Genomic DNA, 23,098 nt, shown 5'->3' on the forward strand with positions numbered 1-23,098 from the left:
TCCCTCTGCTTATGTCTCTGCCTCTCTTTGTGTGTCTCTCATGAATAAATAAATTTTAAAAATCTTAAAAAAAAATAGCCTCCTATTACAGAGATAGCTCTAGGTTAATTTTTAACACTGTGAATATTGTGACAATGTTTTCTAAAAGTTCAGATAATAAAAATGGGAACACCTGCTGTGTCACAAGCATGATCCAGATATCACTGAGAAAAGAAGGCTAAATGACTGTGGTGTTTTATTATAAAAGGAAAGACACACATAGCTGGGCCAGGGAAGTAAATAGCCCAGACAGGGCATGCAGTACAATATGCTAGAAAATAATTTTACGTTGGGCATGGCAGAGGGGGAGATTGTGAAAACACACAGGAGGACTGAATCTCACAAGCCTGGTATTAGACAAGGAAAGTTAATCAAACATTTTTCTCCCATAGGTACTAATGCTCAGTTGAAAATAGTGACCGCAGAGTTAGTCTGGGCATATCACATGGATGAACACACATTATTTTATCATTCCTTTTATGGCTTTATGGACCTGAGTGAAGTCACATTTATTGATTCACAGACTGAAACTAAAATGTTCTGTGGGGAAATTTGAGAACAGATATGTTGGTCTCTGTGTTAGGTTGCCGGAGCCACCATAACGAAGTACCACACACCAGGTGGCTTAAAACAACAAAAAAATTTTAGTTCCTCACAGTTCTGGAGACTAGCTATGTGATATCAAGGCATCAGCAGGGCTGTGCTCCTTCTGAGGTTCTAGGGGGGAATCTGCTCCATGCCTGCCTCCTAGTTCTCATGGCTCTGGCAATCCTTGGCATTCCATGACTTGTAAGTTCATCGGTCCAGTTTCAGCCTGCATCTTCCCAAGGCAATTTTCTTTGTGTTCAAATTTCCTTCTCCTTAAAGGACACATGTCATATTAGATTCAGGGCATGCTAGTCTAGGACAATCTCAACTTGATTGCACCTGCAGAGACCCTATTTTTTTTTAAGGCTTTATTTATTTACTTGAGAGAGAGAGTGAGAGAGAGGAAGAGAGAGCACCAGCAGGGGTGAGGAGTAGGGTGAAAGGAGAAGCAGACTCCCCACTGAGCAGGGGGCCCGATGTTGGACTCGATCCCAGGACCCAGGGATCATGACCTGAGTCGGAGGCAGATGCCTAACCAACTGAGCCACCCAGGTACCCCCAAAGACCCTATTTTCAAATAAGGTCACATTCACAGCCTTCATGACTTTTGGGGGACACTATTCAACCCAGAACAGCCCCTTACAGTGTAGAGCTCATTCTGTTGGATCCTACCAGTGATTGCGTTTTCTATAACATATTAAATAATGCATCGAATTACAGCAACAAAAAATTGTTCACTCCCTCTTAGGTATTTTAACTTGAAAAGTGGAGTCTCAAATCATTTTCTCGGTTTCTATGAAGACTTTAATAAAACTGTAGAAAACTGTAAACAAAAGACTACTGATATCTTGTTCAAATAAAAACTAGACTTTGCTCATCTATCTGCATATTCAGCAGAGAGTGCAAATGTAAATCCTGGCAAATTCTATTCAGCCTATAAATCTCTATAATGTAGACTTGATAATAGCAGAGCTGCAAGCCAACATGAATTTACATTTGACTATATTCAGTTTTACCACTACATAAAAGAAAAAATGATGTCTTAAAGGCTGCAGGCAGTTCAGAGAAATATTATCAAACATAGATTAGGAAACAAAGATTTAAAATAACCTACTTATATCATAAGACAGAAAAAATGTCATTGTTATTTTTAATTAAATTTGGATAACACCTGTTTAATTAATGCTACTGTATGTTCTTTCAAAATATCTTATGTTTACCTATCTTAAGAATACATAATAACATAGCCTATAAAATTTACCTATCCAAAATAAAGTTTAAAAAGAGATAAATTGCCATATCCAAGGACAAGAAGGAAATTATTGTTTTTCTCACACATATTATTTAATTTATTGTGAGTGTTTTTCTCACACATATTATTTAATTAGTCCTATGAATTATTGCTAAATGCCATTGCTACTAGTCCTGTTTTTATGTACTTATTGTAGCATTTATGTTTATGACCATATAGTGATCTCTAGCATTCTGCTTTTGAGAGTAGTTTTCAAATGAAAATTAGAAAGAACTCCATTAGTTTTAGACATCATTATCACATGTTTCTATTTATTTAATGAGATTTAAATCTATAGCCAGGGATACCTGGGTAGCTCAGTCGGTTAAGCATCTGTCTAAGGCTCTGGTCATGATCCCAGGGTCCTGGGATGAAGCCCCGCATTTGGCTCCCTACTCAGCAGAGAGCCTTTCTCTGCTTCTTCCCCTGCTGTGCTCGCTCTCACTCTCTCTCTGTCAAATAAATAAATAAAATCTTTTAAAAAAATAATAAATCCATAGCCAGCTGAAAAAAAAAAAAACTAGTTTGAAGCTAGTAACCGTTTTTTTAAGAGGAGGTAGACAATATTTAACATTTTATAAGATGAGGATTAATTGTAACTGAAATAAATATTTCATTATATGATTTAATAAAGTGGGTACTAACTCTGTTATTTAATAATGTACACCCAATCTGAAAGAAATCACATGAAAGCTTTATCTGTTACTTTTATCTAATGTGTCTTTTAAAACTCAGTAGTCCCAGGAATCCTGCCAGTCACACTGAAAAGAATCTGTGTTATTAATTTACAGTGATTTGCTCTTCAAAATTCTTTCCTTCTAGCTAATGACTTGGCCCTGAGGATGACTATTAAGAATAGCTAAAAAGATTTGCTAATGTTTAAATACTTTTTAAAAAGCCGTTTTTAGTGTTCATTGTTTTTCACCAATCTCCTGTGGACTCTCCCCCAAGAATGCTCCATATTCTTGACCATAGCCTGAGGGTGGAAGGAGCCAGGTCTTTCCACAGACTGTCACCATCCCACCACTACCCCACTCTACAATGTCTCACAGCTGAAAACTTTTCAAAATCTCAAAATACCCTATTTCTAAGGCTGGCTCGGGCAACCTGGGAGGCTCAGGGGTTTAGTGCCGCCTTTGGCCCAGGGCGTGATCCTGGAGACCCTGGATCGAGTCCCACATTGGGCTCCCTGTGTGGAGCCTGCTTCTCCCTCTGCCTGTGTCTCTGCCTCTCTCTCTCTCTTTCTCTCTCTCTCTCTCTTTCTCTCTTTCTGTGTGTGACTCATGAATAAATAAATAAAATCTTAAAAAAAAAATAAGGCTGACTCCACCTTAATTGACATAGATGTAGAACAGAGAAAGGAAATCCACAATGTTAATGATCTTTTGATCCATCACAAAAAGGAACTGCCCTTGGATTTGGCCCAGGAGGTATTTACACCTTGGGGCCACCTCTGAGCTCTGAGATGGGTGAGAGATGTGCCTTTCTTTTGTAAAGTGAGAGAAGAAGCAGAAGCATTTTAAGAAAGAGTCCATACAGATGTTGAGGATCCGGTAGCTGATTCCCTTAAACTATTTTTCTTCTTGGAAAGCAACCACAGTTTGCAGACCACTAGTGTAGGAGAGGGAAAGCAGATGGACTAAGGACATGTGGCATGATGGTGGGGAAGCACTGAGGACCCCCTGAAGATTAACTGTAATGAATTTAAAATGAAACTAGTCATGTGTTTTCCATTAGCCACAGTCTGCTGGACTGATATAGGCATGAAGAAGGCAGAGAACTGGATTTAAACAGGGTTGTCGATTTAACCAAGTAAGTAGTTTTGAGAACCTAAAGATGTGATACAGTGGCCAACAGGAAAAGAGAGAGAGAGGGAGAAAGAAAAGAAAGGAAATATAATCACAGTGCATTATTAGATTCTGCAGTAACACATTTTTATATGGATTTTAGTTCCTGACTTATCATCCTCTCTAGGACCAACCAGTCTGTCTAATGGTCACCTCTCCAGCCCTATTTCCTTTGTTGTGGATTTAGACCTTTTTATTCTTATATTATCTTGGTAAGAGTATTTGAGGGAAAGAGGTAGGTGATAAACATGTATGTCGTTTGTCATTTTGAACGAAAAGTTCTCAAATTACATTTTAAAAGATCACTCTGGTTCTTGGAGAATGGATTTGGTAGAAGAGACAAGACTGGAAATGTAATGTCAGGATAATCTTTAGTAATCCGAGTAAAGGATGCTGGTAGCTTGGGCTAAAGTGGTAGAAGTAGAAATGAAAAAAAGGACTTGGTGTGGAGTTGTTCAGGATGTAAAACTGACACGATTGGGTTATGGAATGGAAATGGGGAATAAAAAAGGGGAATTTTCCCAGGCTTATATGTCCAAGTGAAAAGGTCAAGAAGGTATGGTCATAGGAGTTTAGAGGTGAGGTCTAAGAAGGAGACATGTACTATGGAGTTCTTGATGGTGTATCAAAGCACAAGCCAAATAAATAGATGATGTTAAGTTTTTTAGTAACTAGATGGAAATGAGACCGCCAAGGCAAGTGAGGGTCCAAGAACAGATTTTATTGCAGGCACCCTCAGCCCTCGGGCGAGGTTCCACGACTCACGGGGCGGGGGGAGTGAGTCGGGGAAGTAGCACCAAGACAAGGTGGTAGGGGGTTTACATAACGTTGTAAGGCAGAACGGTTTCCTATTGGTTGGCTCATATGCAAAGGAAGAATTGCAATCCAACCAGTCAGAGTGACCCTCACTATGCAAAGGAAGGATTGCAATTCGACCAGTCAAAGGTGACTTCCTCCTCTGGGGTTTGAAGGGCATTGGGTTCGGTTGGAGAAGTCCAAAGGAGAGGTGTAAGGGTCTGCTCAAGCTGTCAGCAGGTCATTGGTCCATTGGCATCCCAAGTGGAGGTGGTGACAAGAACCTCAGCCATTTTGGGTATCCGCCATCTTGAGGAGTTTCCCTTCCCGCCTGGCCCCCACAGATGAAATCTATTAGGAAATGAACACAGAGTGAAAAAAGGAAGAAGGTCATAGTATACTGTAAAAAAATGGCCATATTCTCCTCTCATCCTGGTTTGCATGATTCTTTACAATGTGATTGTTTCCCATTTGCTTTGACCAATATAATATAGTGAAAATAAATGTGGGAATCTGAGCCTAGATATCAAAAGGCCTTGCAGCTTCTGCTCTTGCCTTTGAAACTACCATTTTAAGCCCAGACTAGACTTCTTAATGATTAGTGACAATGAGAGGGAGGCCCAGTCAACAGCCATCACTAACCACCATATATGTAAGGTCATTTTAGATTATCCGGGCCTCAGTTCACCATTAGATGACCATAGCTGCATGAGAGACCATAGGTAAGAGCAGCAGATTGATATGAAGGTCATGATCACTTACCCAAACTAATCCCAACTTGCTGACCCACGAATCATGAACAAATCAACTGTTTGCTGTGTGTGTGTGTGTGTGTGTGTGTTTTAAATATACTCTATTTTTAAGCCAGTAAGTTTTGAGATGGTTTGCTGTGCAACAATAGACCACCAATGCAGGAGCCCAGGAAAGAGTCTTGAGAAACTCCAATATTTAAATAATGAGCAAAGAAACAAAAGATGCCCCCCAAAAGTGGTAGCCAGAGAGATGGGGAGAAAAATGAGAAAAGTATAGTGCCACGGCAACGAGGAATAGATCCACAGAGATCAAGGAGTGTTTAAGAAGGAGGGAATGCAACAGGTCAAATATGGCTGAAAGGCCAAATAAGATGATATGAAAAATGCCTATTGGATTTAATTACATGAAAACCCAGGGCCATTTAGGGCAGAGGGAAAATTGGTAAGTTCAGGTTTAGACAGGCAGAGTTTGAGGTGCCTAAGAGATGTCTAAGTACATACTTAGATTATATGAGCTTGGGGCTCAGTGGAAAGTTTCTGGCTAGTCAGCATGCAGACGATAAAGCAATTAGTGTGGATGAGATCCTCAGGGGGCCCAGGCAGCCTGGCATGGGGAAGGGGTCTTGGAGGCACACCAAGACTGTGGGTGTTACACCCAGGCAGAAATCATCACACAGAAGCCCATGAATTAGGAGAACTGGGAGAAAGAGGTGTGTGAAAGCTAGAATAATAGTATTTCAAAAAGGGGTGAGATGTAGCTATGTCAAATGCAGCAGGGAGCTCTAGTAAGACAAGAACCAGGAAGCACCCCCATTGAATCTGACACCATTTGCCAGAGCAGTTTCAGCAGCACGCTGTGGCCGGCAGCATGCTGAGCAAAGACTGATGTGTAAAGAGAATCCAAGCAGAGACACAAAGAGGATAGATACTTTTAAGTGCCAAGTGTTTTGGGTTTTGACTCCTTTGTTTTAGGTGATTTGACTTAAACCTGTTTATTAACTTGGGAGTGGGTGGGATAGGGGAACGTAATTTAACAACAACAACAACAAAAAACAATGGAAGGTTATACTTTGGATTTTTTCCGACGCTTGCTTTTCTAGCTTTCATGAAAAATCGTATTTGTATTTAGTTTTTACAATATCACTCTTCATTTCAATATATAGTTTGTTAAAATTCCCAGATTTGTTTGCTTTTTCCATCCCAATTTTTAGGTTAGCTGATTCCTGATTAAATTGCAGAGGGATAAGGGGTGCCTGGCTGGCTCAGTCAGTAGAGCTTGTGACTCTCCATCTCAGGGTTTTGAGTTCAAGCCTCATGTTTGGCATAGAGTTTGCTTAAAAAAGTTGGGGAGGGACAGGGATTTTTCTCACTTGGAGCTATCTTCATATCACAGAGGAACTGTCTAGTGTTCCTCCAAGAGTTCCCAAATGATGCTAAGAAAATAAGTGAAATTCCCTGGTCAAATAAATCTGAGAAAGGTTATATATTTAACATCTCCTTCTGAGAGACTGACAAAGACATTAGCGTATTAAAACTTGAGACATCCTATGTTAAGCAAAAACAAACAAAAAAACCTATTTAACAGTTTAACAAATCAATTTCTCCCAGGGAAATGCTTTTTATTCTGTGTGTTATTAGCATGGCAGAAAAATTTCCCCTTAACACCAGTTTAGGAAACCCTGCCTTAGCACATTGATTTACTGTGTTCTGTGGATTACTGTTAGGTTTTACAATACAGAAGTTCTTTTCCATCTTATCTTTATATTTAGGGATTCACTTCACGTCAGGGACTTGGAGCCTTCCCTAGACTTTCTACAGTGAAGAATAGTGGTACCACCACCAATTACCTTGGGGACTCCTTGATAACACCATGGTGAAGGGATTTAACAAAAGATTGGACAGAGAAGGGGCACCTGGGTGGCTCAATGGTTTGGGCATCTGATTCTTGATGTCGGCTCAGGTCATGATCTCAGGCTCATGGGACTGAACCCCACATGGGGCTCTGTGCTTGGTGCAGAGTCTGCTTGTCCATGTCTCTCTTCTTGCACCACCCCTCACGCCTACATACATTCTCTCTCTCCTCCTTTCTCTGTCTCTAAAATAAACAAATAAAACCTGAAAAAAGGTTGGACAGAGGATAAAGATGTTTGAGGAGAGGTCAGCAAGAGACAACATCTTAATTAATGTTAATGAAATTTCCTGCTCTGTGAAGGGATTGGTAATTTATTAGAAACTTTTCTACAAAAAAAAAAAAAAAACTTTTCTATAAGGATATGATTGAGGACAAGATCAAAGTGCCTCCTCACATGTCTGGAGGAAGTGATCACTAAACTACAATTACTTTAAATTAAGACATACAACTGGAGATGGTAACATATTTTGAGTTTCCGATGAAATAATCATGACATAATCCTTACAGAAATGGGTGTTCTAATTATGGACTGAAAGAGGAAAATTGTGGAGCACAGATATGTCATTGTGGCAGTGTGCAGGCTGCAGCATCACTCAGAGAAGAGCAGAAAGCAATGGGATTCATGTTGGTCCCAATATGAACCCTGACCTGGCCCGAACTGGCAACCAATCTTATCCTGCCCATCTTTTAAAGTGATTGGTTAAGTACAGCTAACTTTTTTTTTTAAAGATTAGTATTTCAACCATACACTAGTATTTAAATTCATCCACACATCAAGAATTGGAAGACAATTATCATTAATATGAGGCCTAAAATGATGTTTTGACTCCAGGCTCCCTCTACTGTCTCTGCAATGATAGACAAACATTTTATGGCACTCTCCTGACTAGATTCTCATTTTGGGAAAGTCGAATAAACACGATTCTTGTGCAATGATAAAGGACAGCCTCAGTATGATAATCAGGAAGTTCAATATTTGCAAAAAGTTGAAAAATTATAAACTAATGAAATATTTACATAGATAAACTATATAAAGTTGTTATTATTTGACTGTTTTTAATCCACAAATGGTCATCTTATATGGTCAACCTTATATATGACCATTTAATTGTCAAAGATTAGTAAGGAGTGTGTGTGTGTGTGTGTGTGTGTGTGTCAGGGAGTGGTTATTGCTTTTAATCTCTATTATGAAATTCCCTAAATAGATTGGTTAATTTACATTATGCTTCTTGACCAAAATTAACTACAGGATATGTCAACTCTAGTGTCTTACATACAATATAGTATATCCTATGACTTGGATTGGAAGAAAGAAATCTGCCTTCAAGTTAAAAAGTGTGAAGATACAAAATGTTTCACACGGGAAAGTAAATGAAAGAGATGTAGAAAAGCCTTCTGTTTACAAGAGGAAAGCTGGAAATAAAATAGTTAACATTTTAACTGTGAAAGGAGGAAGTAGGGCAATTTGCATATACTTCAAACAATCTCACACTATTGTGAAAACCTGCAAATCCTGGAAAGAATTAGAGGTAAAAGCCAAAGTCAATACACTTCAAATACCCTTGATGTTTCATAGTCACTAACAAGAAAGCATCTTCTGAGTAAGTTCACACTTGGCACAAAATAAATATTAATTCAGTTGTTGGTAATTTTCCAAAAAGTTAATATTTTACAGTTCAGAATTTTATTTCTTAAGTCTGCCTTTGAAGCTGGGAAAATGCTTTTTGAAGTTCTGTTTTCATCGTCCTAGGAATTTAGTCAAAGAATGAAAGATGCTATCAAAGATTTATTTACAAAGATGTTCATCAAAACCTTATTTTTGTAGTCACTGTCCACTACTTTACTTTTTATGCCTAGCATAGTGCCTAAAATATAGCAAGCACTCAATAAATGTTCTTGAAAGAAAGAATTACAGGAGAAAAGTTGGAAATTTCTGCATTGGGGAACTGATTGAATAAATTATGAATTGTGGCTTATACATATTGTATAACATTATATGGCCATTAAAAATGTTTTGAAGATTCTTTAAAGTCATCAGGGAAATGTTAAGACTTGGAAAGAATGTTAAGCAAAGAGAGATGCTAACAATATGTACATAAATACAAACTTTATAAATATATGCACACAAAAAGGCTAGAAGGAGAGAAGAAATGATTGAAGTGGTTTTTGTTTTTTTCTTTGTGCCTCTCTGTATGTTGCAAATTTTCAATCATGAACGTGTATTACTTTTGTAATCAGAAAAACAAATGTCAAACATTTTTATGATGTTCTGCTAACATTCTGATCTGTAATAAAAATGTATCTATTAATAAGAGATGGAGAGATTTACATGGAGTGTAAAAAAAATTAAAAACATGGAGTATAATAAGAGATAGTTGTTATGGGATGGTTCAGTATTTGTATGGGTGTTTGACTTTGTCCCTTCACTTTGTTAGAACAAATCCTCACTGCACAGATCCTTTGGATAACTTATTCAGTGGCCTGAATGCAGGAGCCAGAACTAAACTATGCTCTACTTTTGAGTATTACACCAATGATAACATCTACACAAAGGTTATAGAGGGAGGTGAATTATTTCTGAAGTTTTGCAAGGATGAGATATGATATTTTTCATCAGAGAGAAATAAAATAACCATCATGGGTTCAAATAGACGCTTTACTTGAATGACCTTTAATCCTTACAGCTATCCTGGAAATAGGTACTTTTATTCATATCATACCACCACAGTAGAAGAAAAATAGCTAAGATTTATTAATCAATTGTCATGTGCCATACTCTATCAGAGGCTTATTTTCTCTCATTTCATATTCTAAGCTACCAGGGCAAGTAGGGTTATTATTCCCATTTTGAAAATGAAGACCCTGAGGCCCAAGATGGAAGCCAGATCTGTCTAACTCACCGTCCGTGGGGAGAAAATATTTACAGACATTACCCATCTATCTTATTATTTTATTTTATTTTATTTTTTAAAGATTTAACTTATTTATTCATGAGAGACGCAGAGAGAGAGAGAGAGAGGCTGAGATACAGAGGGAGAAGCAGGCTCCATGCAGGGAGTCTGTTATGGGACTTGATCCCAGGTCTCCAGGATCACGCCCTGGGCCGAAAGTGGTGCTAAACCGCTGAGCTCCCCACGGATCCCCTCATCTATCAATACTAAGCAATTCATCAAAACTAATTTTTAAAGGTATTGATAGAAAAATATAATGAATTTCCCTTTGTCTTGATTGAATGAAAAGTCTTCAAACTTAAAACACCAGCTATGTAACGGCACTCCTCTAATAGTGAAGATAGTGATTTTCTCTGTCCTTATCAAACTGGGTATTTGTCAATAACTCATTGAGTTCTTTAAAAAAAACTTCCATTCTGGCTTTTTTTTTTTTTTTTCTTTTTTGCCTCCTTCCCTCCATCCAGGAATCCAAGGAGATTGAGTGAACATGGACAGATGATTAAGATAAATATAACTGAATCTCTATGTACCCTTGGTTCCTGAAATGGTCCTAGTGGTTCTATTTTGATGAGGATGATAAAAATCTACCATTTCTGAAGCACTTTTTAAAAATTTTTTTCAAAGATTATATTTATTTATTCATGAGAGACACAGAGAGAAAGAGGGAGGCAGAGACACAGGCAGAGGGAGAAACAGGCTCCACACAGGGAGCCCGACGTGGGGCTCAATCCTCGGTCTCCAAGGTCACGCCCTGGGCTGAAGGCGGCGCTAACCGCTGGGCCACCCGGGCTGCCCTGAAACATCTTTTAAACGCCAGATGTTTTGTTTTATATGTTGTTGTTTGAAGCAATCATCTACCAAAGTACATATTCCCAAGAAGGTACCTAACCCCAGAGGTTATACAGCGATTATACCTCATATCATGTGGCTACTTAGTGAAATTCGATTCCAGATTGGATTCCCACAAACAGGCATCCTTCAGGACCTGTTGCCTAGCAACAAGCCCATCGGACACTTCCTGATCCCAAGCGGAGAAAAGCAACAAATTCCTTCCTGGAAGCCAAGCTTGCGGTACAATTAGAATTTTCTAAGAGAAGCGTTCCCTCACCCCCTTTTGTGACCAAAACCTCCCACTGGCCGAGGTCCGTTTCATATCCCAGGACTTGGGATATTAAACTCGATTTCTGGGGAAATCGTGATTTTCTCGGGGCGACCTCAAGTTGGGGATCAAGTGCCGCAGGCGACGTTTGTTTATCCGCATCCAGAGATAAGCTTCTGTCTCCCAACTCGAGACTCCTTTCACTCCACAAGCTTAAAACAGGAGCGAGGCCACCCCGCCCTGTCCCCGGTGCCCCCCAGAGCAGGATCCGGAACGGACGACGGCGTCCCGGGCGCCCTCCTGCCTTCCCTTCGCCGAGGAACGCGCGCGCGCGCCCCCGACGTGCGGCGCCGCGGAACTGCCGGCGCCCCCGAGCCCCGGCCTCTCGCCCCGCCCCCCTCCAGGGCTCGCCGGGCCTGCCACGCCCCCGCCACGCCCACCACCCCCGCCCCTGCCGTGGCTCCCCGGGCCTGCTCCGCCCCCGCCCCGCCCCCTCCGGGCTCCCCAGGCCTGCTCCGCCCCCGGCCCCGCCCCCGGCCCCGCCCCCTCCGCCGGGCCCGGAACTTGCCCCGCCTCCTCAGGCTTTCCTCACCGCCCGCGGGAGGCTCCGCGCGGCCGCTTCCCCGCGCCCGGCGCCCGCCCCCGCTGCCCCGGCGCGTCCCGCCTCCTCCCCGCCCCTCAGCGGCTCTCGCAGCTCGCCCCGCCTCCGCCCTCCGCGCTCCGCCTCGGCCCCCCGCTGCTGCCCCGGCTCCCGCCGCCCGCCGCCCGCCGGCCCGTCTCCGTGGCGACGCTGCGTCCAGGGCGCCCCTCCCGGAACCCCGCGCGAGTGTGCGCCCTGCGGCCCAGCGGTCTGAGAGGCCCCGCGGCGGCTGCGGGTCGCCTCTCCCCACCCTCGCGTGCAGACCCGGCCCCGCGCCGTGAACTCGCACACCTGTCCGCGCCCTCCAGGTGCGGGCCCCGGAGCTCCGCGGCTGCCCGAGCGGCGCGCGGAAAGGTAGGACCCGCGCGGCGGGGGTGCGCCTCCAGCGTGGCTGCCTCCTCTGGCTGTGGGCGGGCCCTCGGGAGGGGATATAGCGTCTGTGTCTACGCGGGGGTGTGGTAACTGAGCAGTTCTGGGGTGGCTTTGTTTTCTTTTCTTTTTTTTTTTTTTAAGATTTTATTTATTCTTGAGAGACCCAGGCTGAGGGAGAAGCAGGCTCCCTGCGGGGAGCCCGATGCGGGACTCGATCCCGTGACCCCGGGATCACGACCTGAGCGGAAGGCAGACGCTCAGCCACTGAGCCGCCCGGGCGCCCCGGCTGGGCAGTTGACAGCCGGTCTACACCACATTCTCTGGCTTGCCCTTTCGCCTGCGCCAAGTGCCTCACGCTCCCCCCCAAAACAGTGAAATTAGCTTTGTTGCATCTCAGAGCTTCCAGCTACTTCTCTCCATCCTTGCCTCCTACACCTACCTCCTTTAACACACACACACACACACACACACACACACACGCAAACTTTTTTTTCTTTTATCTGTTTTTTTTCTTCTTTTTTGGGAAACAGCTTAATGACCAGTAGGAGCCAGCGTTCACTGACTGTACTTAATATTGTCATTACTTGCTAGACATAACTTGACCATAAAGAATTCTTGTGGAATTGGGACAAATCATTGAGCCTCCCCTGGCCTCCTTTTCATCTTATGTAAAACCAGGGGCCAACAGTGGATCACTTCTAAGGTCCAGTCTTCAGCCTTGTGTGAGGTGACAAAATTGACTTGAGATTTCCAAAATCAAGATATATGGCCTTTGATTACTCAAACTATTCTGCACTGCGCAGCTGTGGCACTTAAATTAACACAGGGCATGATTATAAATTTATCATTTGATTTTCCAGAGGGCATTAGGTGAATTGGACTGATATGTGCTTACCCCCAAGAGACCCCCTGGGTGTGGCTTTTTTTTTTTTTTAAGATTTTTTTTATTTATTCATGAGAGACACAGAGACAGAGAGAGGAGGAGGAAGAAGCAGGCTCCATGCAGGGAGCCCAGTGTGGGATTCAGTCCCGGGACTCTGGGATCACACCCCAGGCAGAAGGCAGGCGCTAAACCACTGAGCCACCCAGGGATCCGCTGGATGTGGCTTTTTAAACATAAATCTGAAAAAGACATTGAAAATGTCTTTTGTTTCATTCTCCTAAAAACCAAATGCAGTGATCCCCAAATCCACCTAATTTATTTTTAATCTCAGGAAAACAAAGTTAAGATTTTTTCCAGAGGTGAATTCCAACACCTTTAGGGATCCCATTGCACTACTCCAGAATTCTAGAGCTTCCTGTGACCACCTCTCACCACCACCATTTGAGCTAAATGTTCAGTGTGTCCCCCGCCCCAGCTCCATCCAATCTCAGGTGAGCTAAATGTTCAGTGTCCCCCACCCCCCCCCCTTCATGGCTCCATTCAATCTCAGGTGTGCACTCAGAACTGGCTTTTCTTAGAGTTCACCTTCAGCAGTGTTCTTGCTTGGTGGTAGGTAATAGGAGGAGGAGGAGTTGTAGCAATTATAATTGTAGTAGGAGATAGGTGCTATTATTTATTATTGGCTATTTATATTAATCTTCACAATAACTCTATGAGGTAGGTCGTATTTTTGTCCTCATTTTATAGTTGAAGAAATTGAATCAGAGGTTAAGGTACCTGGCTTGAATTCACTAACAATTTGCTGAGATTTGAACATAGACAATCTGATTCAGCAGTCCGGGCTCCTAGCTCGACATTATGCTGTAAGGAAATATATAAAATTTGTATGTAGTCACTTTTTTTAAAAGATATTTTATTCATGAGAGAGAGAGAAAGAGAGAGAGAGACAGAGACAGCAAGCACAGGCAGGGGGAGAGGCAGAGGGAGCAGCAGACTCCCCCGCTGAGCTGGGAGCCCAGCACAGGGCTCTATCCCAGGACTTGGAGATCACCACCTGAGCTGAAGGCAGTCACCTAACCATCTGAGCCACCCAGGCACCCCTATATGTGGTCTTTTTAAAATATGAATGTAAATGATAGATGATCATTGAAACCATTTTTATACACATTTGAGACTATGCAATGAAGATTGCCCCCAAATCCTCTTGTGCCCACACCAGGCTCCCCTGGGATGGAGGATGGTGCTTAATTAGCTCTGTCTTCTCGTCACTGTTGCAGGGCTTGAGCATGTAACTAATTCATTCTTTGCCTATTAAAATACTAGGTGGCTTATAAAGACAGCCCGAAAGGATAAAATAATTGCACAGATGGGGTGGTAGAAAATGTATACATCTTCCAATATTACAAGAGAAACCCAAAATGAGAATTTTGTGAAATCTGAATTTTGAATGCTGGTAACTCATTTTATGGAAGGTTTTTTAAGACCTATAGAATCCAAATAAAAACTATCTGGCCCTATTGGCTGGTTAGTGAATATTTACCTAGAAGAATAAGGGAATGGATGTTTTATGTTCTTTTTTTAGTACTAAGTCCTTATAATCTGGTGTGCATGTCTTAAATGGAACCAGTCACATTTCAGCTACATGTGTCTAGTGGCTACCATATTGGATAGCAAAGATCTAGTTTAATACTTTCTTTTGGGGCAGCCGGGGTGACTTAGCGGTTTAGTGCCACCTTCAGCCCAGGGCCTGATCCTGGAGACCCGGGATCGAGTCCCACGTCGGGCTCCCTTGCATAGAGCCTGCTTCTCCCTCTGCCTGTGTCTCTGCCTCTCTCTCTTCTCTCTCTCTGTCTCTCTCATGAATAAATAAATAAAAATCTTAAAATATTAAAAAATTTCTTTTTTTTAAGATTTTATTTATTCATGAGAGACACACACACAAAGAGGCAGAACATTATCTTAGAAAATGATAATGTTTGTCCCCATCTGTTGGGTGCCTACCTGGCTAAATGAATGTCACCGTCATCGTGAAGCTTGACTCTTGCTTCTCATAGCAGGTAGAATGATATCATATTATAGGGGTACTTGTAGAAATCATACCTAGGGGAATATAGCAAACTTGGAAGAAGTTAAGTGACCTACTGAAGCTTACATGGGAAGTGGTAGGGCTGAGCCACATGAATCCAGTCTCTTTCACTAAAGAGCCCTGACTCTTGAGTATAACTCTGTACTGCCCCTGCCCCACAGAATTCAATTTTATGAAAGGATATTAAATGGACATTTTCTAGGTAGTGATAAATCCAGACCTAGCAGAGCCTGTGTTTCCATCAAAGGCTGGGATCTGCCCATTCTAGGTTTTTCTTTTGCCAGAAGAAAATGGGAGAATTTTATGTACTGATGTTTCATCCAGGTAAAGGGTAGAATGTAGCAATTCGTAAAGATCCTAGAGCTAGAAAAGGGAGAATATACATGTAAGGGGGATGTCTACTCAGACATATGGGTATCCACAGGATTGTGGAAATCTGTGAAAAGTACCTCTCAGGACAGGTCATCTTGGATTTCTTTTGTTAGAGCCCTATTTGGTTCATTATTGCATTGTTTCCACTTTTGCACTCTACTGCCTAGAGAAGTACGGCATTTATCCTAGAGTTTGGTCTTCTGAAACTGTTGTTTTTAAGATTTTATTTATATTTATTTATTTAGAGGGAAAGAGTGCTCATGGCAGGGGTGGGGTGGGTGGGGATTGGGGAGAGCAGAAGAGAGGGAGAGAGAATCTCAAATAGACTCCGTTCTGAGTGCCCAGCGGACACTACTAGGCTCCATCTCCTGACCTGAAATCAAGAGACAGATGCTTAACCAACTGAGTCACCCAGGCACTCCTGGCCTTCTGTAACTGATTTTCCCAAAAGAGATGCCTTGCTTTTTTGATGGACTTTTAGCTCTCTCTGAATTTCTCAGAGGGATAATCAGGTTAATAACATATATAATATCTGGTTTGATGAGGATTCCCCAGAAAACAAAGCCTGAGGCAAATGTTTACATACCAAGTGCTTTATTCCAGAGTGCAAATCAGTACAAGGGAGATTTAAAAAGAGAAAAACTTAAACAAAATAGAAGCTTCTCTTTTATTGTCCACAGTTCTGGCCCTAAATTTAGTATTCCAGAAATCCCTAGTATGTACTACTACTAATTTTTAAAGTCTTGTTTGGGATATGGAGACAGCAAGTGTTGAGGGAGGAGAGGGCAAGTGAATTGTTATTTATGAAAAATGTAATTGTAGTCTCTATCATACTTAAAAACCCTTAAAAGTTGATTTTTCTCTTTACAATTAAAATTAAATTTACCCAAATATATAAAGGGCTAAGTTACCAGAAAATCTATATAGGGTAATCTAAGTAAGAAAGGTAAACATTCACAAAGAAAACATTATAATTTGTAAGTATTAATAAGTACATAGGGGAACTTGTAAGAATTGTATTTTAAAATGTTATTTTTGAAGAAAATCAAAGGTTAATTTTTAAGTGTATTTATTGGAATAACATTTTATTTAAAATACTCTTATCTTGAAATACCATGGAAAAATTTCTTGTTCAGGCTCAAGTACACTGTTTTTCACAACACTGATGAACTGGAATGTGGCAGATAGTTTTGTTGATATCGTTTTATTTTGTTAAAGTAGGGAAGAAAAGTGGTGCTGTATACATGAGCCAAGCTGAATTTATGATTTCTAGGGTCAGCTCAGTAAGAAAGGGGAGTCCTGAACCTACTGTTGATTGTATTTGGATCTGAATCTAGAGTCCAAGTTATGTAAAACCACACAGAAACAGAGAATTAGAGGCTAACTTAATATATCACTTTTCTAACATGCAAAATTATTCCTATAGCTCTTTTTACATAAGCTCCAAGGTAAAAATGGGAAGAAGAGGAAGGGTTAATTTCTCTAGACCTTTTTAAAAACAATTTCATAATCCAAAAGAAGGAGATTTTTCAGTTAGGATGGAAGCCACACTACTAAATAAAAAAACCAAAATATTTGATATCTTTCTGACAGAATTCTGCATTATTTTATTTATAGTCTAAATTTATACAGTGTTTAAAGACTTAGGAAGTTAATATTTTGTTTTTTTCCAAGAATTATCTAGACAAGACATATTGTAAAGATAAGACTATGTAAAGGATAGGATAGGATGCTTTAGATCTCTTTTACCATCAATTTACATAGTTTTCAAATAATTGGCTTTAGTATAAAATTACCATTTCAGCCTAGATAATAGAAATGTTTATATAAAGGCTATGCATAAATTATTTCAAATACCTCAAACTAAAATAATGATAATGCTAGTTTTTCTTTTTGCTTTTATTTTAGGTACCAAAATATAGTTTTTATTTTTGCTTTTATTTTAGGTACCAAATGCAGATTGCTAGTGTTTGACCCAAAGGGTAAATGATTCATTACTTAAAAAGAATGTTTCATCATCATTTTGTCCTAAATATTAAGAAGATAGTCTACTGGAGTGACTGAATGTGAGGTCTTAGCAGTTAAAACCTTTGTTATATTACTTGTCATTCAAAAAATGCTTAAGTGTATTTGCTGATCAGAAATTTCTGTTAACAACATCACTACAGATAAAATACTGAGTTGGGTTTTTTTCTTCTCTTTCAGAAAAAGTGATGGTTGAACCAAATGAAGCAATGTCAGAGTAAGAAGATGTCTCTGGTTGTGCAGCTGATCTATCACATGCCTCTTAAGCAATTAGAACTACATAATGCAATCATTTGTCACCCAATTAAATTTGAAAGGCCAGAAACGCATGGATTAGCACTTTAGCTTTTGCTTCAATCAAAGCAATTGTTACTTAGATAAAAGAACATTTAAAATGAAAAATGAATTTTGATAAAAATATAAAGGTATAGATAATAGCCACTTCTACTTTTTAAATGCTTAAATACCAAGTAGTCTGTATTTTACTTATATAACTTTCATTGCTCATTCCTATTTCCTTTTGATACTTCTTGTTTCTTTCAGAATATCCCTTTAAATGAATATTTACTTGAAAATTAAAGGTTCTTTATTTATTATGAAATGAATCATTACTACTAAGTAAAGGAAACTAATCACCCCAATTAGTTGAAGGGGACTAGTGTTAAAAAGAATCATGGTCCAGTTTTAGTATGGTAGCTAAATACTAAGTACTTGATTTATTCAAGGCTCTGATTCTGATAATTCATCAAAACCTTTCCTAATATTATCATCTCCTACCTCCTGAGGAAAAAAAATTATTAATTCCATGAAAAATTACACTTTGAGAATTGATCATAAAACACATTCATAGAGATGAATATTGATAGATTGGTAGAATGGTGCCAAACATATTATTTTGGTTTATTCTGGATAAAATTGGCTTGGACATTTTTTACCTTATGCAATTTATCTTTGAATTGTCATACTGTCAAAGCTAAAAATTAGACCAGCCAGGGCGGAGGTGAGGTCTGAGGGGCGATGTGGCCACAGGCGCAAAGAGCGGCGGCGGGAGCTGTGGGACTTTAATTTCAGGGAGTGAATAGAACTAGTTTTGGGGATCCCTGGGTGGCGCAGTGGTTTGGCGCCTGCCTTTGGCCCAGGGCGCGATCCTGGAGACCCGGGATCGAATCCCACGTCGGGCTCCCGGTGCATGGAGCCTGCTTCTCCCTCTGCCTGTGTCTCTGCCTCTCTCTCTCTCTCTGTGACTATCATAAATCAATAAATAAAATCTTAAAAAAAAAAAAAAAAGAACTAGTTTTGGAAGACGAGATGACTACAGCTGCAGAAAGAAAATATATTAATATTAGAAAAAGATTGGATCAGTTGGGATACCGCCAGACTCTGACAGTGGAGTGTTTACCATTGGTAGAAAAACTTTTCAGTGACCTAGTTCATACAACAAAGTCTTCAGAAATCAAAATTATCTACTGTGAAAGCTGAAAAAGTGCCAATTTTGATTTTGTTTTGGGACCTTATAAACTTGAAAATGCAAGACTGATCAAGGAAAATAATGAATTATACCTGGAATTAATGAAACTGAGAGAACAATCAAGCCAACACATTAAAGGTACAGATTTGTGGGATGCCTGAGTGGCTCAACGGTTGAGCCTCTGCCTTCGGCTCAGGGCATGCTCCCAGGGTCCTGGGATCCAGTCCTGCATCGGGCTCCCTGCGAGGAGCCTGCTTCTCCCTCTACCTATGTCTCTGCCTCTCTCTTTGTGTCTCTCATGAGTAAATAAAATAAAATCTTTAAAAAAAAAAAACCCTAAAACTAAAAAATAAAATTAACTTGCCTTTTGTTGTAAATTATGTATTAAATACATATTTTTATATTAAAGAGAATGTGTAACTGATCAAAGACAAGAAATCTGTTTATTTCAGGTTAAGTGTTCTAGATAATCAGAAAAAACAAATGCCCCATTAAATATATTAATCTGTAAATATGTATCTATATCCAATTACATGGTTGAAACATTTAAATTTTAAAAATGTAAGAAAATTTTAGTTGTCTTTGAAGGAAGTATGATGTTACTTTCAATAATAATAATACATCATTAGGGGATCCCTGGGTGGCTCCGCGGTTTGGTGCCTGCCTTTGGCCCAGGGCGCGATCCTGGAGTCCTGGGATCAATCGAGTCCCACATCGAGTCCCACATCGGGCTCCTGGCATGGAGCCTGCTTCTCCCTCCTCCTGTGTCTCTGCCTCTCTCTCCCTCTCTCTCTCTGTGTGTCTATCATAAATAATAATTAAATAAATAAATCTTTAAAAGAATAAGTCATTAATGGAAATAAATTACTATTGTGTCTGTGAACATCTATGTTCATAGATTGTGATAAGCAGTGTTGGAACTGAAAGAAGGGGTAATCTACATCCTGAGTTAAACCCCAAGGTTAAATCAAATGCAGCCTGGGCCAAAATAGGAAAGCAGAGTGATAATTTGTTCTCTTGGTCTCATTAATAATTGCATCTTCTTCTCAAACTAATTTTTGCAAGGACAAAAAAGACAAAAAACAAAAATCAGTTTCCCTTCAGTTCACTTGTAGAGAAGAGTTTGGGCTTGGTTTGGTTTGGTTGTTTGGAGTGAGGGAGGAGGAGGAATGGTTAGTGTAGCCCATAAGTCTCACAGGTATGTGGCTTCAATCTAGGTACTTTACCCAGAGTTCAAGGTACACAGGGCCAATCCTGGAAAAAAATGATCAAGTAGGAAAGTAGAAAATCATGGAGGACCTGTGCTTAAGGAGCCCTGTGACCTGGAAAGTTGATGAATTTTTTCAGGGTAGTTTTTCATTGCACTCTCTACCCACTACTGGCGGTACCTCCTCCTCTGTCCTCCCTGTGTTGTTTCCTGTCAAGTGAAGCAGTGGGAGTGGATTTGCCTTAATCTTCTCTGCTTCTTTTTTCTAGTCTGAGGCACATAAGGAGTATATGGACTTATAAACCAGGAGTTTCAAATATCTGTGCTTGTAAAGCCCACATTTATTATTTCCTCTTTTCCCCATGGATCTCCTGTGTGAAAGATTTTGTCTACCCAACAAGTTGCACTTTAATTAACAATGTTCAGCAATAGAAGTAAAATATATCGTTAATGCTAGATGAAATTTGATAGATCTTGGACCTTTGATCTCTTGGGTTTTGGGCCAAGCTTTCAAGCATACTTGAAGATGTGGGGAGGGAAATGGCTGAAGTAAGTCCACAGCATTCAACTGAAAAAATTGTGTTTATGGGTTTTCCATAATCATATGTTTTATCTCTTCTAAAGTGACAAGGTTTTTTTTTTTTAATTTCCATTTTTATACTTTAAGTAAATGCCTCTTTGGATGCAGACCAAGATTGGCAAGCAAACTTTGTTCCTTACCAACACAAGTCTCTCTAAATGTATCTAGGACATTCTCAGAAAAGTAAGTTTTAATCGATTTTGATTTTTAAGCCCATGTTTGACAAGTTTAAATAATTTTTAAAACAAAGTTTAAAATCTAAACTTACTGAAAAAATTATTTATTTTTATTTTTTTTTATTTTTTTGAAAAAATTATTAATTCCAATAGAAATTTGAGGCCATTTCATAAATATACCTAACGCTCTTAATATACTAAGGAACGGTCCTAAAAATCTAGGTTATTTATGCTCTGGCATAAATATGTTTCAGTAGGATATCTACCTTGACAGACTCTATAAGTAGAAGCTGATTTCCATTTCCAAAGGATATTACCTAAAGTAAAAATTTGAATCTTTCCTCAACTGTAACTATTCGAATTAAGTCTTTTAGAGTACACTATCTATTTTTCTTAAATGGTCAGAGGTATTATTACCATAAATAATGTCACTTTCTCAAATGGAAGTCAAAAGATTATTGTTGAAGAGGAGGTTGGACTTGGGACCTGTGATTCTTTGAAACTATATATGAGAAAGACTATAGAAAGTGACCAGATTTAAATTAAATATTAGAGCATATAAATTCTAATAATCACTTGTGGCAAGCTTTGGCAGAACAGGATCTCACTTGAAACTAAAAACTTATCTGACTTCTCAACTTCTTAGATGTAGAGTTTCATCTTGGATGTTTTTTTTTTTTTTTTCACAATTAGAAAATTGAGGGCAGAGGCAGAACAAATGTAAATCAATTTTGCATTTTTTCATTACTAGAGAGGAGTTTTGCTTTAGCAGCATATATTAAGCAAGTGAAGATTCCATTCCCTCTCATAATATTAGGACTATAACAAGCTGTTCAGCCTGTTTGCTAAATCACTGTACAAGGTCACTGACTTAACTATACTCATGTTCTGGATTCATATTTCAATGGGAAAAAGAGCCACCATAACTGGGAAAAAATACTTCACACCTTTTTATATCTTGACATGCAAAGTAGAATTTTTTTAATTCGGTAAAGGAGGCATATTAAAAGAATCTTAAGACCACAGAAAAGAGACAGAGTTATTTTTCCACCAGCATGAGTACTTACCTCTCTTTGTAAACAGAGTGCACCACACAAGAATCCTCTGTCTTAATGCATTATTACTGGTATGAGGTTTCAGGCTTAAAGGCTAAAAGAGAAAATTAACCCATATTTATTTCAGCTACTTAATGAAAAAACAGGCTATTTTGTTATGAACAAGGGTTAATATGACTGTTGGACTCTTTCCATAAGTGTAGCATTTAGCAATGGTAAGAACTGGTTCCTAAACCTAAAAAAAAAAACCCTCAAGGCTAGTATTCCTAGTTTTATTCCAACATATTACAATGATGTGCCAAAGACATTCATATAATTGTTTATATGCTCTATGTTAAAGAACCCTGAAAAGATTTTAAGGATCATTACACAATGATAAATACCAAGTAGAAATAGAATTTTAATCATCAATAAAAATTATTTTTAATGCTTTTCCACAGAGAAGATATTATATTTTAGCTAGTTGTTGATATATTTTGTTTTTATTGTGTGTCTGTGTGTGCATGTGCATGCGTGCACATATGGGTTTGAATGCATATGAAGCTTTAAACAGAACCGTGAATACGGAAAGTATTTTTTCATTATTTACTTTAACATTTAGGAAGGAAATCTCTTCAAGAATTGTTGAAAAAACTACTACTTCTAAGAATACTGAAGATAGAATATCTTCAAATATTGAAAATAAAGATACAGAAATGAACCTACAATCTAAGCAGTGGTCATCGTCCTTCTTAAAAGAAAGCACGGGTAATAACATTTGTTTTATGTGAGTAAATGTAGCTTCTAATTGAACCTCCTCCAATGACCTTTGGGATGTTGACAACTCTGTAGGTCCGGAGTGGGTTGTAGGAAACTAATTTTTGAAATTCATGTACCAGATGATTCTGATATGCAGTCAGGTATGGCATCCATGGTATACATTATATAAAATTATAATGATGTATTAAATTTTAAAATGAA

At 39.5% G+C, this 23,098-nt stretch overlaps 1 protein-coding gene and 1 long non-coding RNA gene across 4 annotated transcripts in view; one reads left to right on the forward strand and one right to left on the reverse strand.

Moving 5' to 3' along the window:
* Positions 1-4,465: 4,465 nt before the first annotated feature.
* On the reverse strand, positions 4,466-12,329 carry LOC125754443 (uncharacterized). The gene is made up of 2 exons (XR_007408679.1): positions 12,206-12,329; positions 4,466-4,911 (listed from the first exon to the last, which is right to left on the reverse strand). It is a non-coding gene; the product is annotated as an uncharacterized LOC125754443 (long non-coding RNA).
* ERICH2 (glutamate rich 2) overlaps positions 12,105-23,098 on the forward strand; it is a 36,402-nt gene continuing 25,408 nt past the window's right edge. Inside the window, exons 1-4 of one of the 3 annotated variants that reach the window (XM_025460129.3) lie at positions 12,105-12,268; positions 17,833-17,869; positions 20,995-21,090; positions 22,740-22,885. In XM_025460129.3, the coding sequence (XP_025315914.1) occupies positions 17,841-17,869; positions 20,995-21,090; positions 22,740-22,885 (271 nt within the window). In that variant the 5' untranslated portion in view covers positions 12,105-12,268; positions 17,833-17,840. Of the gene's footprint in view, positions 12,269-17,832; positions 18,078-20,994; positions 21,091-22,739; positions 22,886-23,098 lie in introns of all 3 variants that reach the window. The other 2 variants (XM_025460133.3, XM_025460132.3) reach the window with 2 other exon arrangements.

The sequence above is a fragment of the Canis lupus genome, chromosome 36 (assembly GCF_003254725.2).
Source record: "Canis lupus dingo isolate Sandy chromosome 36, ASM325472v2, whole genome shotgun sequence".
NCBI classification, from domain to species: Eukaryota; Metazoa; Chordata; class Mammalia; order Carnivora; family Canidae; genus Canis; species Canis lupus.